The sequence below is a fragment of the Saccostrea echinata genome, unplaced genomic scaffold (assembly GCF_033153115.1).
Source record: "Saccostrea echinata isolate AGI-Se365-2 ecotype Australia unplaced genomic scaffold, CSIRO_AGI_Sech_v1 ptg000054l, whole genome shotgun sequence".
In the NCBI taxonomy this organism is placed as follows: domain Eukaryota; kingdom Metazoa; phylum Mollusca; class Bivalvia; order Ostreida; family Ostreidae; genus Saccostrea; species Saccostrea echinata.
The window spans coordinates 43,258,039-43,274,965 of record NW_026889803.1 but is presented as its reverse complement, the minus strand read 5'-3'; the positions used below and the strand labels follow the sequence as shown (position 1 = coordinate 43,274,965).

The following is a 16,927-nucleotide window of genomic DNA, read 5'->3' as shown; positions in this document are numbered from 1 at the left end:
AGCAAATTATATTTGACAATCATGTGCATTACCTGTTTCAAGACTTTTCCGAATGTACTACAGTTTTTGACGTCATGACCTTGACCTTGAAGTTTAACCTACATTCTGCTTTTTTATTTTTATTTTTACATTGATAATATCTTTTGAATTGAAAATGGGCTTTTATATTTTACATGTACAGTACCCATGACAACTCTTTTAGAAAGGTACATCATTTTTGACTCATGACCTTGACAGAGAAGTTTGACATACTTAGCAAAAATTTTATCTTTGGCCGAAAACAGTTACAGTATGCCATAAAATGCCTTCCATCCACTAAAACACAAAAAGCGGGGGGACCTCGAGCTCATTTTTTTAGATAAAGGTAACCGATTAATTGTACGAGGGATACCTTTCTGTGAACTTGGACATAATCTCTTGTGTTAAAAATTACAGCTCTCAATGTTTAACTTTGAAATTTCAATCGCTTCTCTTTTGCTAAATAACAATATATTGCTGTATTCTAGGGCCTGTCGTGGCTGGGGTCGTTGGTATTGCAATGCCAAGGTATTGTTTGTTTGGGGATACCGTTAACACTGCCTCAAGAATGGAGTCCACATCTATAGGTAGGGGTCATACAACATCACATTCACTGTTTTGTTTATTCCAACAGTTAATTGTAGCTTTATCCTTACAAAAATACTTATTGTAAACTATAGTAGACCAAAGTTTACAATAGAAAATCATAATACAATATACTGTATTTTTTCATGTTATAATTCAAAATATCAAGGTGTTTACTATTATAATAGTAAATCAAAGTGTTTATTATTATGAATGATTGCTATCGTTAATCAAAGTATTAACAATTTAATTTGAAATTCAAATTATCATAATTCAGTACTTTCAATTTTAAAATGCAATTTTTTATATTTAGTATTTAAAGGAAGAATTATTTGTGTATAAAATTATGTCCCAAAATACCATCATTAGTATGGAATTTGAGATATATCTTAACCCCCCCCCCCCAGTCTTATATAAACTTATAGAGTTTCATAATAAATAAAATTCGAATTGAAAAAATAAAAAGTATCATAGTAAGTACTGTATCAAAGAAAAGTATAGCGTTATTATATAAGTATGTACTATTGTAAGCTTTAGTTGACTGTATCAAACTATAGTTAAGTATAGTAAATTTTTGTTGGAGTAATACCTTTGGCTTTCAGTTAGCAGAAGAGACGCAGAAAAATCAAACTTCGCCATAGAGTTGGTCAAATTATTTGTAAATTGTTTTTGATCTAAATTAAGTTTGTTTTGAAAGGGTTTTGCTAAATGAACTTTTAGCAGATTATATGTACATGTAACAAGGTCAAAATAACAATGAGAAAATATGAAACGTATTATAGAAAAAAATGCAACGAACGAAGGGTCAATGCAATTATACAAATTATTACATTCTTTCTATCTCTACATGATACAGGTTTCAATGGTAAATTTATGATGTATTAAGTATCCAATATAGTTTTAGGATAATCTTCCTTGAGAAGAAAGGAAATTTCCATAAATTGTCTTTCTTGCTAAATTTGATAGCTGGAAAAATCCAAATCTCTGATACCTCAAAACAGCTTTTGGATCAGTTTGGAATGTATGATGTGAATTGTCGCGGAGAAATTCCAGTTAAGGTATTGTCTGCATGTACAGTATGTTTATTTTACTTTATCGGGAACTTTTTTTTCCCTTCTTAGTATTATCGTAATTTAGAAATTATGAAATGTCTTGCACTTGTTGAAAATGATGAATAGCATCCTTTGTGTCCTTCAAAACAAATACACATGTAATGAATATGTATTCAAATTAACTAGATATAAATTGTATGCGGATAATAATTCAAAAATTAGAATACATTTTATTCTTTTCGTTTTTTATCATGTCTTAAACTATCATAAGATGAAGAAATATTTCAATTTTAGAAAAGGTATTAACAAGTGTACCAATCGGATAAACTCAAGGCAATGACTGAAAGTGATGTTGACGAGTTTTCTCCCTTTTCATATTTAAAACTGTAAAGACTTTTTAGGGTAAAGGAATGATGGTCACACATTGGTTAGAAGGTGCTACTCTGGACTCCAGTAAGAGCTGACAATCACTGAAGGGGGTTGGTCCATCCCCCTCTCGCGAGATCTCACGGAAACGAATATCCTGTGTTACGTCATCAGGCGATGTGCTTCGTGCAGTGAGATGCAACGAATTTGATGTGTAAATATTCACACAGAAAACTAAAAATCTACCTTATTTATAAAAAATGAAAGAAGTTGACTTTTTGGAGGGGAACTGAAGTCACTTTTATTTCATTTACAAATCAAAATCTGACGCAGGCATTTTTCTTATAATTTGTATGCAGTTTACACATTACTAACAAGTTTCGACAAAAAATAGTCTTCGTTCAGATAAAATGTCTTATTCCTTATATAGATTTTACACGTCCATTTTGTATTGTGGTCAAGTACAATTTTAATTATCAGGTCATAGTTTGTTTCTAATGAAGATGAAACTCAATCATATTCCCAACAGGCTACATTGCAACGAGTAACGAAAAAACGAGAAGTTAAATTATGTGTTGTCTTTTGTTTTAAATAATTGTTGACATTTTTGGAATATTGTAAATAGAAAACAAAAATAGTATATTTTTGTTGTTATCTTGTGCATTTTCTTCTGTGTATTATTTTTGTGTGTGTACACTGAAGCAGAATCCAAACTTTATAGAATGCATACAGTGTATATATCAAGGAAAGGTGAACTGTGTATGTTATCCTCGAATTGTATTTATAAGCTTCCTGTTTCCCTGAATTAACGATGAGAAATTTGTCAGATTTTATCTGAATTGTTCCGTATGGTGCTGAGAAAATTAGTCAATAAAGGAATTTATTTCAGTTTTATCCACCGGCTAGCTAATACACATCATTTTTTGTATAGATATATGCTGATTCGTTTTTTATGAGAACTGCAGACAAGGCCTCAGAAAAGATTTGCGACAAAACAATGCACACACCCAAATTCTTATTAGTATATTGGAAAATATATATCAAATTATTATACTTAAACATGAATGAACACGTGTTTACAATCTTAAAATATTAGGCATACTTTAGACAGTTCTCTCATGACTTCTGTTATAAGGTAGAAAGAAAGCGTAAAAGAAGCAAAAAATGTGTACATTAATTAACAATAATGTCATAGAAAGACGATGTTCATAGGTTAGGTTAAATTACCTTGGTTGGTTTAACTTTGTAGTTCCAATGATAAGATTTTATATAATTGATAATTTAATTTACTTTCATGCGAATAATGTGTGCATCAAGATAAATAACTTGATTTTCATTTTATTATAAAATGTTAGTTTGGATAACATCATTATCGTTTATCATTAAAATTGTAGTTTTAAGTATATAAATTGTTATTTCAGGTCATTAAAATTGTTATTTGAATAAAGTGAGTTAATTTTGGATTAAAATATATTGTTCTTTGATTTTTTTTAAGTTAATAAACTGTGCATGTAGTTGCGGATATTATAAAATGGTAATCAAACGAATTATCTATCTATCTATCTATCTATCTATCTATATCATGTTATTTTTAAACCTGTTCATCTTGCTCTGTAAAAATGGTGTAAGGGTATTATCACAAGTATAAAATGTTTCGATAGAAATAGTGATATTTTTGTATTAGAATGTTGATAGTTTATCTTGATTGTGTCCTTTCTCACGAAAGCGATGATAGGTGCGCCATTATTGTGATTATTTTGTTGTGAAGCCTGGTGTGTACTGTAATTATGCACTGGATGATATGATGTTAGCCGGTCGTGACGTGTATATTTTATGTAAAATTGGATTGTTATGAATTTTACTTTACACTTCGCTGATAATATTGAGCAGAATTTTGATTTATTTTATTTTTTGTATACTATTTAAGAGAGGTTGCAGTGAAATTTGTTGAAAATAATGTGTGATATTTGTTATCTTCTTCAGTCCATAAGTCCTTCGTTTAACCAAGCTTAATGGGGATTGTTCATTGTTTTATCATCAGACTTCATATTTGTGAGAGCAATTTAACTGGGGGGGGGGGGGGGGGGGGGGGTACGGAAGCGTAAAGGTCTCTACACTTGTTGTGTTATTTTTGTTTACATTGTCTTACTTTTTATTGTCTTATCAATATATAATCTGTTATGATTTCTTATTTTCATTTATATGTTGCATTGTATCTAGGTATTTTCACATAATGTAAAGCGTCTTTTCTGTATGATGGGTTTTACTGCTAAAAGATATATTGACTTGAAAAAAATATTGATTTGAAAAATATTGATTTAAGCATGAAAATTAAAGATATCGATGTAGTTAGCCCGACACACAACAATAAAAATGTATGCATAATAGTTAAGTTAATATAGATATGCTAGTATTTCTATGGGAAAAGTTTGAAAATATTGTTCCCCATCTAATTTGGCGAGCGCGGGAGTTCTAATGACAAGTCAAATCACTGATTTATTGACGGCACATGCACAAAGTATCAAATATTTGTTGTATGATTATAGAGAAAAACGTATTGAAGAAGAAGAAGGTGAGGGGTACTTGATTAGTTAGATTGTCCCCATTGAAGCAATAATCAATTTACACCATTCTAATTAATAAGAAATTAAATATCTATGTATGCAAGTCTATAGTAATAATTTAATATTTTTTTCTTATGAACAAAATTAATCAATCTCTCTTAAAAAGTATGTGCTTACAAAGTATGCAGAATTACAGAATTAAATATTGATATGACTAAAATAACTAGTGAATCCTCCTCTCCCCCCCCCCCCCCCATTGTTTCAATGTTCCATTCATAAATACATTTAGTACTTGTCCTATTCGGGGATGAAGCGAAAGTAACAATATAATAAAAGTGACACTGGCTTTTTACACTGTAAATATTTGATGTTTTTTGTAAATATAGGATCTTCCACATAGACGGGAACCTCTATAGTCTTGACACCCCCCCCCCCCCCCCCGGGACCTCAAAGAATATAAGCAGTGAACCATGATAGAATATATATAAAATGAAATAAAACTATCAGCTCATCAGATCTAGCTTCTTATTACTTAGAATTATGTAAAATAATTTGTGCTTCATTGCAGCCAATCTGCATACGCTTGTAGTCATAAAGTTAAAAGGGGAAAAAGATGGGATCAGCCACATAAAATATTTGAAAAGAAAAACAGAGGTTTAATTATCCATCAGCGAATATTTTTTCTATTTTCTGGATATATTAGCAGATCTATAATATACTCAGGTAGCCCAAAGATACTCTTCCCTCCCCCTCTTCAAAAGTTGTGATGGGGACAGTAGCCCCCCCCCCCCCCCCTGACTATGCCTATGATCTAACTGCTGATGTCTCTCCATCCCCCTTTTTCAAAACATTTATGAATCTTATCAGTCTATAATCGTATACGATAGCAAATATATAGTACAGGAGCTTTCACTGAATCCCGAGTGAAGTGAAGATTCATTAGAATTCCCGCCCCCGCGAAATTAATTCAATGGTAATATTTTCTCACTTCTTTCTCGTAAATATTCATATATTTATATCGATGTATCTAAATATTTATTTTTACATTTCAACATCACTATATTGATATGATTGAATATAATGCTTAGATCAATATCTTTAAGTCAAAATTTTTTTAAGTCGATAAAACTTATAGCAATAAAATCAATTAAATAAGAGAAGGTGCCTTAAATTATGTAAAAACATCTAAATACAATTCAAAATATGTGTATAAATAAGGAGTTATAACACATAATATGTTGATAAGACAATAAAATATAAGACAATATACAACTTATAACACAACAAGTGTAGAGACCTTTACGCTTCCGTAGTGGGGGGGGGGGGGGACAACATCCGCTGACCTCATCTTCCATATGTCTTTGATTTTACTCTTTCTTATATCGTGTTTAGCTCCATTTAAAAAAAATATTCGAGAGGTTTTTCTTAAACTTCAAACAGAAATACATATTGGTGATAGCCACAAATGGACAGTCAAAATCTGACCTTAACTTTCCTTGAACATTTCTTTTCCTTATTTTCGATTTCACTCATCTTCATGTAAACTTTTATGTAGTCACTCAGACAACTTTATGTAGAAATGAATCTTGCTTATATCATTCCATATAAAACATTGATTTTTTTTTCATTTTCTACAGTTGCATTTATATTCCCAATCAAATGTTATACTGTAAATGCAATTGTAGCATAATATGAAATCCGAGTTTGAAATGGTTTTGATTTTATTTTAAATATGTATTGTTGTATAAATTAAATCTGAAAAAGATATAGTATTTTGTATATTTTTTTCCTAAGGTGGAACGAACGAAATTACAATGTTTGTACATACATTCACTGACGAAAATTCGACATGATCAAAAATCTTTATCAGGCAAAACGTGCAAACTGGTGGTAATTTAATTCCTAGAATTTTTTTTCCAATGATTCTAGGGTGTCTCAACAATTTCACAGACAAGAAATCGTGTTTCCATTATTAAATGCAGTGATTAATTTTTATATCCTTGAAATAAACATGTGTATATGTATCTTGCTTTTTTGATAAAAGCCAGATTGAATTTTATTTAATGAGATATTAATGGCGCGGTTGTGGAACTGGAATGAATATAACTTCAGATCCGGGCGCTCATATTTAGTTTACGGGGCAGCTGTACTACTTTATTCCTGTATAAACATCATCAGGTCTTCGTCTGGTGTATCTCAAGCAGGGCTTCTTGTTTGAAGTAACAAAGACTTAAAAACACTTGTAGAGAAAATTATCGATATGAATGTGAAATTAATAGAATTAGGTCAACCATTACCTAAACGACATTCTTAAGGAAGATAAACAGCCATCTAATTTCACTTAATGAAAAATTATTGCATTCTTCTTAAAGTGGTCTGTCACATCAAAAATTTTATTTAATGAATGTTTAGAGTATCGCTTTTGACATATGATTTCACCATTAAAAAAAACAATATAAGCTCTTTATTATTTTATATGATTTTTTTTTTCAGAGAAAATGGAAAAATTGTTTTGGTTACACATAAGATGCCAGGGAGCTTCAAATTTGCTATTAATAAATGCATAAAATAGAAATACAGTAAAACATGTAAAGGAGAACTATGTTGACATTTGATTTTTTTTAAATAAAAAAGTATTTAAGAAGATCATCATAATTTTTTAAAAAAATTTTTTAATCTGTGGGTGAAATCTTTAAGAAAACATTTTACATACAGAAAAGCTATAGGTTAAAAAGAAGCGAAATTTAAGAAATACTAATTTTCAAATTTGCACCAATCCCGATGGAATAAAACCGATCTGAAAAAAATTAATGCAAAATTATATTTCAAAAAAAAATCAACAATATAATCTGATGCAGTTGCCACGAACTTCATTAAAAAAAAACTTGATTAATAAGGGAATTAAATTCAGCCAAGCTATGTAGTATTTTGGGGGGAAATTGTTAAATATTTCCTATAGAGAGAGAGAGAGAGAGAGAAAGCACTACAAAAACCAACAACACTGTATATCCCAAGTGTCGGATCTACTAAATAGATACAAGGTCAAGTATGGAAATATATATATATATTATATATATATATATATATATATATATATATATATATATATATATATATATATATATATATATATATATATATATATATATATATATATAATTACACTTGGGATCAGTTTAATTTTGATCGGGATAAAACTTAAATTTAAAAATAATTATTATCATTTTTTCTTAAATTTTCAAATTTGTTTCAATTTTTTTTTTAAAAATAAGAATGTATAATATTTATTTTATATCCGTGAAATGTTTATTTTTTTAAACATGTTTAATTAGATTTCTTAACAAGTTTCATTAGATTTTTATGTTATGCATTATTTAATTTTACAGCAAATTTGAAGTTCCCAGCTGTCTTGAAATCGCCCAATTTTACCAGAATCAATAACATCAATACGTACGTTTTTTCAACACTATTTACAAACATTCCCCATGATAAATTAAAGTCAAGGCTTTTTGACATCATAGACAGCTGCTTTTTTCAATAAAATTGGAACTCGTAAATATATATTTACCTTGTCACTTGACATTTGCAAAATTATTTTGTTAAAAAACATTCTGATTGTACACAGTAGTACTCCGAAGTTGATATTAAAAAGATGCTTTGAGTTTCTGATTTGCAATATCTATGTAGTTTTTGGAGATCAAGTCTTACAACAATCCGTTGGAATTCTCATGGATACCAATTGCGCCCCGTTATAAGCAGACCTATTTTTGTATTCACATATGAAGCAGAATTTATTCTAGAACTGTGGCCTTTAACTCGACATTTAGATATATCGATGACGTATTATTAATTAACAGTAGTTACTGGTACTTCCATTCCTATATCGATTTGATATATCCCAGTGAACTTGAAGTAAAAGACACCGTAGAGTGTGACACATCTGTTTCACAATTGGATATTTTACTGGAAAAGGACCTAACAACAAAACTTAATGATGACTTGATGACTTCAACTTTTCTATCTTCAACGTCCCTTACTTATGTAACGTACCCTTATCACCTGCATATGGGGTTTATGTCTCCCAGTTGATTCGATACGCAAGAGCGTACTCGACGTACGATCCGATCAATTTTTAAAACGAGGCACGCTATTAACCAACAAGTTGATAAAACAAGGTCATCAACAGTGTCTTTACAGTCATGATTTCGCAAGTTCTGTGGTCGATACAATGACCTTATCAGCAAATACAATCTATCACTGGGTCAAAATTAATGCTGACTGAGGTTTTTTATACTAATTGTTATGCCATCTTTTACACACTCGCATTTTTACTGATTTTTCCGTTTACTCGATCATGACAAGGAGCACACGGCGGGTGTGACCGGTCGACAGAGGATGCTCACTCCTCCATTGCACATGATCCCGCCTCTGATGTTTTTGGAGGTCCGTGTTTGCTCTGCTCCCGATTTGCATTGTTTAAATGGACTATGAGCTTGAATACTGTTCGTTATCTCATTATTTCATTGCAACCCAAAAAAAATTCCATTTTCTCTGAAAATAAAAAAAAAATTAAGAGGTTATATTTCTCTTTCAATTATGAAGTCATATTTCAAAAGAGATACTTTAAATATCCATTGCATAATTATAAAAGTTTGATGCGGCATGCCTAGTAAAGAAATAAATATAAAAATAAATGGGAGAGGACTATCTAAGTTTTTAGAACTTGTGTGTCCAATCCCTTTGACATATTGTCAATAAAATATGTTCAAAACAAACAAATAAATACGATATTTTTTATGTTAAGGGCTTAATGAAGGATTTGTTTACAATACCGTGTACTAGTGTAATATTTACTTGCATTTACGTAAAAATCAAATGTCACAATAGTGTTAAAGATCAAAATATTTCTGTCAAATTTCCAATAATTGACCTAGGGACCTATATCATTCTATGACGTCAAATAATACCACAAAATTTTAAAAAAATCATTGTTTGGCATAATTGTCTTAGTTCAGAAAATTTGATATAATTGACCCTTGTTATAATTCGTATTTTTTGAGTCTTAATCTTGTGAAGGGAATAATAATTCCAAGGAGTACGATGGCCGATCAAGGAGGGATTTTTCCCTACGATATCGTGACGCTATAGTCCAGTTGAGGCATTTGTCATTTCGATCAAGTTTATGTGAAAACTTTACACTCGCTGCCTTTCTGCTCACTGAGAAATAACACTTTTTTATGTTTCAGGCTCTATACAATTTTGATTCAGCAGATGGTCAGTGTTTACGATCTTAAAGTAAGCAGTGCGAAGAGAAAGCGCAAAATTCTTGACGCTATCGATTTCACATATTCAAGCACCATGCATCTTTCAAGAAAAAAAAATATAACTGTAGTTTTTACAAGTCCTTAATCTTATATATATATATATATATATATATATATATATATATATATATATATATATATATATATATATATATATATATATATATATGTATATATATATATATATATATATATACAGAATCTACAACTTGTAATCTCTAACATACGGTATCTATGAGTTGTAATCTTGAATGCTTTAGGAGACCCGATATGTTTCAAATTGGTTTGTGATAAATTTTTGAAGATTGAAAAGGTGCAAGAAATTATATAATTAAATCGTTTCTCAGAAGTCGGTCGTAGATGTCAGATTTTACATGCTTGCAAATAAGCGATAGGCCTGTTGGAGACTTGTTTTATTAGTCCTAACATCATTCAGCTAAAAATTAGCAGAAACCCTAGGATTTTAATGGTTTCTAACACCCCCAATAGAGTCACACAGATAAAACACAGAAGGGGCTTGAGAAATAAGCACTGCATTTCAAAAAAAAAAATACTTATCAATGGATAACAGAAATATCTTGGTTTGGGGGGAAATAGAAAATATAGTAAATGATATCAGATTAATCAATCCAGAACAGACAAAGGTGATGGGAATTTCTTATTTCATCTGACGATACCTTAGCTTGTTTTCCCGGAAAATATCATTCTATGATGGAGGAGAAAAAAATTAATGCTAAAAAATCATAATTCAGAAACAAGACTTATTCTGACTTGGATTCAAACATTTGTATAAAAAGAAATGTTTGAGATAAGTTAGAACAAGCAACGAATATTATATATACTTTTTTAAAAAGATCTTGAATATGTTTGACTTATCAGATGGTTTTAATGTTTAATAAAATAAAATGACAAACACAAAAGAATTCAGCAGATCGGCAGCATCGGAAATTAGGTACAATATATTATCGAATAACACACGCCAGTTTCAAAGAATAAACATATCTTATTTCACGTTTTATCGAAGAATAAATGAAAAAGAAGTATTAATGCATGAAATTTATCTTTTTTCAATGTAGCACACTAATTTAGATTTCATTTAAAAAAATCCTACATGTTACAAACATGTCAAATGTTAACCAGCACTCAAATTGAATTGAGAGTTCTACAAGTACTGGTATCCTAGAAAGTTAAACCAGAATCTCAGACTCTGATTTACAAGATAACAAGACTGTTTGAAGTGTGATAGGCAGTGAACAGGAACCCCTACACAAACACAGAGGGATGTGGTTTATGCGCATTTATTTTAATTTGTCTGAAACTGAATTAGGGCGAGGCTTTATTTCTAGCGAATGATGAAGCGTAGGGAAAAAAAAGACTACAAAAATTTCAAAAAATACCTTAGGGTCAGCGAAGAAAATCTAGATAAATTGATAAAACAGCTGCAGATGAAATATATATTGTTGGTAATTTTTTTGTCTTTGTATTGATATCCACGCCCTCAATATATTATCGGAGCACTTCAATCGTTTTGTGAAGAAACTCAAAAAATTGTCAAGAGTCTGATGATTTTTGTGGCATGAAAATTCCCTGAATAATAACAAAAGTATTAAACAACGATAAACTGTTTAAATGATGTTGATTTTACAAATATAAGATTCTCGGTTGTGGTTTATAAATATACATCGCAAAAAATCAACACATGGAAATATGGCTACACAAACCTCGCTCCTCTTTATCAATAAACAGGATAAAATTTCAGGAAATTTAGTAACAAACTAATTCATGCGTCTTTTGATACACATGCGTAAAAGTTTGGAGCTTATAAAAATAACTTACGTAAATACACCAGGTATAAATTACAAATTATTTTAAATTCCGTGCACTTAAATACCATTGAAATTTAAAATGAAATTTGTTTGTATTTTGACCTACTGCAAAAATTAAGGCACTCAATGTCTTTTGGCTCCAATTTCACAAGAATTCCAAAACTCTATTCAAACATTTTTTTCCCACCTTTTTTGCAAAGATTTGCAAAGACATTAAAAAAAAAAATAGAGTAGAAAAAAAAGAAGAAGAAAAAAATTAAAACGCAAGATATTCATGTCAGATCTAGAGATATTCATTTGCAAGATTGCAATCTGAAGCATTTTGAATGTTCGATTTTTCATCATTTAGATAGAAAACTATTGATCAAATGACAGAAAGACTTGTAAATGGTTATGAATTACAGTTTAAAGTGTATCTTTTTCGAATATCAACTATGCATTTTGAGGATTTCCAGTACAAATTGCTTAAGCATTTTATGAACAAAAATGTATAAATATGTAATTCAAAACATTATTCAAATTTCCTATCACAATAACAAAAGTGAACTTAGTCTTAATTTACAATGACGTAAATAATTTTTTTTAAAGGTGACAAACTGTCACACTTAAATGTTTATGTATATCAAAATAAGGTGTTTCTGATCATTGGATACTGGAATCATGTTACGCAGTGACTTAATCCCACACATTATTGTATTTCAAAGCCTACAGAACATCATAAGCACGTTTATGGGAATTGTTGTTTACTTCCTCGGACATATATTTGACTTTTAAAAAATTGTTCGTACTTTCGTTTTCACCCACATCTACCACGATCACGTTTGTATTCGTAGGAGGAACAATGTTAATTAACAACACGTCTATTGATGCAGTGTCGCTTGTACATTCAACACCATGTTACATAACGAACTTTTTAGCACCTATTTTTGTCCAATTCCTTTAAAACTGATTTTTGTATTGTTCGGTAACTGTTGCACTTTTGTTTTCCTTTCCTAGTCACTAAAAAATTCCATATCCCTCTCTCTAATTCATTCAGGAAAATGCAACACTGACTCAAAACATTTTTAGTTTCAGATTCACAACAAATTATGCACCCAATAACAAACACAATTTAAAGCAATTATTTATTTTTTTATTTATTTATTTTTTATTTATTTATTTATTTATTTTGCACGCACACCAGCATACTTATAATTGTCCATCTGTATTTTTGCATTAATTATACACTAAGTAATAAAACAATCTGTAAACACGATTTTGAACCCACTACACAGAATTCAATGAATGCGTCATCCAAAGGTTATCCCAGTAACTTGGCTCTCTACATTTTCAGGTCATAATATCGCGATGTCTCTGTTTACATTTAATATGACACAGAGTAAAAATGATAGTCTTTAAGGTGCATAAATAATGAACATGGGAAATGCGGTTTATTTGTAATGAATGGACATTCTATTATGACAGGATTGTCAAATTTTACACGTTGACTATAAATGCATGTACGAAAGTGGAGCAAATTTCTCAGGAAAAAATAACTGTGCAAAAGTGCTTTTCAGGAAAATGATAATAATTTTTAACAAATATAAATGTTTTCCTTTTTTAAAATATTTTTTAAAATATATATCATTATTCAATAAAGTAAATATTTTAAATAATAATCAATTTTACTTGACATAATTCTCTGAATTTGATCAAAATGTAACATTGCCTAAAATCTCTTAACGCTTTTCATTTCCCAGTTAAACTCCTTGGAATTCTAGAAATATCGAGAGGGAGGTCACTTTTTTCCCAAACTCCATGGACATGCGCGTTCGCACTGTATAACTTGATTCTATTCAATTTTTTTTCCAAACCTCACTCTTGGGTGCGCAGAGAGATAAGCTTTGAAAAAACAGTTTCATCCAGGTGCTTGGTCCTATAACATGTGGAAAATCATGAGGGAAAATTTGGAGGATTTGACTAGCCCCAACTTATGGAGAGCTGCTGCCGCAGAGCTTCTGGGAACTTTGTTCCTGGTCTTTTTCGGGTGTGCAACCGCCACAAAGCAGCAAAATATATCAGGCAATCCAGCAGACTACGTGCAAATAGCCCTTACTTTTGGACTGATCGTGGGAACAATGGTATGGGGCATCGCCCATGTTAGTGGAGGGCACATTAACCCCGCCGTAACGTTAGCAGCCCTTGTTACAAGGCGTGTGAGCATTGTCCGGGCTCTGATGTATATTGTGTCCCAGCTTATTGGAGCTATTGTTGGAGCAGCAATTCTCTTCGGAATAACTCCTTCCAATACCCGGGCTGGGCTAGGCGTTAACGCAATGAACGGAGAAGTAACCGAAGCCCAAGGTTTCGGGGTGGAGGTGATGATCACGTTTGTCTTAGTGTTTACTGTCCTGGCATCAATCGATGAGAAGCGAACTGACCTCCGAGGATCCGCCCCTCTGTCTATTGGCCTGGCAGTCGTCGTTGGACATTTGGTAGCCGTGAGTAAATTATAAAGTCATTTGTCAATTTTGTTATCTGAAGAAAGTTTGTGAATTTTTCGGTTGTTGTAAATAAAACTGACCATCTTCGGATGAGAAGTGGCCATTAATTTCAGCCGAAGAATCAATGTTATTTTAATCATTTTTCAAAAAAATATTAAATCTCTCTTTTCCGAATATATATTTTTTGCAAACTTTATTTAAAACACAAAACACTTAAGAAAATTACGCTTCATGCATTGCATTTAATTGAACTTATAAATAAAAGTCCAAGAAACTGCATTGTATTTGTATAAGTGTAAAACGCGGTGCGTTCAGTGATAAATTATGTTTGACTTCTTTAAGGGGAAATTATTGCTACTTGTGATGTTGAACAAAGAAACAGAAGGTCAGCTTAATCAAAAGTTTATCTCTGTTTAATGTTCAAATCAGTATAATCTAAACAATTCTGCCTTTACGCCGACCTGATCACGTTATAAGACGATACACAGGAATGACGCTAGCCTAATTAAGACAACGTCCATCTGCCTCTGTTTATACTTTATCTTCCGTAATAAGATCATATTTTGATGTACGACTTAAAAAAAAGTCAGTTGACTAAAGTTTGGGGAATATGATTACAAATTAATAGTAAAAACTTTAACATAATTATGCAAATAAGTTTGTTGAATATGACCCGATTAAGAGAAGTTTTACATTAAGCAAACATGCAGAAAAAAAACATTTGCCATATGTTGATATGGAAAAACGATAAGTATACTTCATATCAAAATCTGACCACTTGTCAAGAACACGTGCGGCCCCAAAATTCCCTGATGTTTCACGGTATTAGACTCTGCCACTTAACTCTATCTAAACAACTGCTTTAGAGTAATGGGTCAGAAATTCCTCACCCCACGCGATCACTCCATAAATAATCTTGTTATGGATTAATTTTATAGTTTGATTACTGTCTTTTACAGATCGCCTATACCGGATGTAGCATGAATCCGGCCAGAAGTTTTGGACCCGCTGTCATTCAAAATGCCTGGGACGCTCATTGGGTAAGTTTTAAATTTTTTTTTATTTTAGATAGCTGCAATCATCATACAAAAGTAAAAATCTTTCTATATGTCATTCAAAGGCTTACATAGAAATATGACATAATTTTGTTTTGATTTTTTTTTAATTTTAGGTATTTTGGATTGGTCCATTTGTCGGCAGTTTTGTCGCTGCTCTTCTATATGAATATATTTTTTCTGCTGGAGCTACTTTTGGAAGAACTAAGCGATGCCTAACCAGAAGCAGAGCGCGACCGGAAGCGGAAAAGGCTGAGGAACTGGAAAAAGTAGAAATCGGCGAAATCGAAGAAAAGAAGGAACCGGAATCAGAAGAAGATCAGGTGAAAACTCAAAATGGACAATGAATGTGACTGTTTGATACAGTAGTCAACCGCAATTTGCGGTTAACAGTATTTTTATCCCATTTGTATATATAGTTCAGTAACTGTAACAGTTGTTTTTACTTAAAACCCTGTGGTAATTCAACACCAAACTGCGACGGAAAACGTCGATTACGCTTTTTATGTATAATCTGGCTAGTTCAAACTATCACTGAATACTGTAATTCCCATCAAGATTAGCATTATAAGTATCTATAACTACGCAATTACAGTCTGCACATCACTATTTGAATGTAATGCCATAATTGCAATTTTTATTAGCTTCTTATCGAGAAACAAGCGCCAACTGAATAACCAGGGTGATAAGACGCTTCCTGGCCATCATTAAAGTCTAGAGAATCTTGAAGGTATCAATTTAACCACACAACAAGCATTTGATTGAATACTTTCTAAAAATACAATGCTGCTATTCTTTTACTGTTTTCAGATTCAAATTAGTCTGACAGTTAATGTATGTTATTAACAATTGTGCAGCAAGTTTTGACATGTCCTCAGTGACATTTGTAAATGATGAGTGAGATTGTAAACATGCGTGTACTTTAGGTGTAAGAGAAATACATGTGACATATTCAGTTTTGGTACATCATAACTCAAACTTTTATTCGAAGTCGATTTTTATAAATCATATTCACACATGCATGTATCCGTCTATTAATGAAATAAATCATTTGTAACACTTATAGGGAAAATACCGAATGCAAGACCGTACGAATGATTTACTGACATTTTCACGCCACATCAAGAGCGAGAGAGCATTAAATATTAGCTTGAAATAGCACATATAAAATGCCATTTTGTTAAATCCTTTGACATCAATTATTGTAAATTATTTTTCCTACATTGCCATGTGTACAATATATCATTGTGACTTGGACTGAGAGATGCGCCAATTTGGGGTGTTTACAAATATTGCAGGATCATATTTCTGTATAGCTTTAGATCTTTATATTTGTGACTATTTATGTAGTTTTAATTTAACTTGTAGTAGATTGATTATTTTACCACTATAGCAATATTGTAATATATTTACAGGATATTGAAATAAATTATGAATATTATTAGATTGCATGATGTTTGGATCATTTCTATGTACGCGAAGGTGATGTAAGTTTAAACTTTAAACGTTTGCCAGAATTTTAATTAATGTCTCCCCTCAATGTCTCACCAGAGAGCTGGCTATACACACAGCTTTCCTTACATGTACATCTCTGTTACTATAGTCTTCGAATGCATCAAACTACGGACAACCTGCAAGATTCAACCTGATTTGT

At 31.2% G+C, this 16,927-nt stretch overlaps 2 protein-coding genes across 2 annotated transcripts in view; both read left to right on the top strand.

The window, feature by feature from the left end:
- LOC133204903 (atrial natriuretic peptide receptor 1-like) overlaps positions 1–2,226 on the top strand; it is a 39,487-nt gene extending 37,261 nt beyond the window's left edge. Inside the window, exons 20-22 of the mRNA XM_061340646.1 lie at positions 507–605; positions 1,570–1,661; positions 2,057–2,226. Of these exons, the coding sequence (XP_061196630.1) occupies positions 507–605; positions 1,570–1,661; positions 2,057–2,119 (254 nt within the window). The 3' untranslated portion in view covers positions 2,120–2,226. The remainder of the gene's footprint in view (positions 1–506; positions 606–1,569; positions 1,662–2,056) is intronic.
- An 11,262-nt stretch (positions 2,227–13,488) lies between these two features.
- LOC133205402 (aquaporin-5-like) lies at positions 13,489–16,714 on the top strand. Its single transcript, XM_061341208.1, has 4 exons — positions 13,489–14,215; positions 15,178–15,258; positions 15,390–15,596; positions 15,918–16,714. The coding sequence occupies exons 1-4, from the start codon at positions 13,658–13,660 to the stop codon at positions 15,948–15,950; spliced, it is 879 nt and encodes a 292-aa protein (XP_061197192.1). The 5' UTR covers positions 13,489–13,657; the 3' UTR covers positions 15,951–16,714.
- Positions 16,715–16,927: the final 213 nt, after the last annotated feature.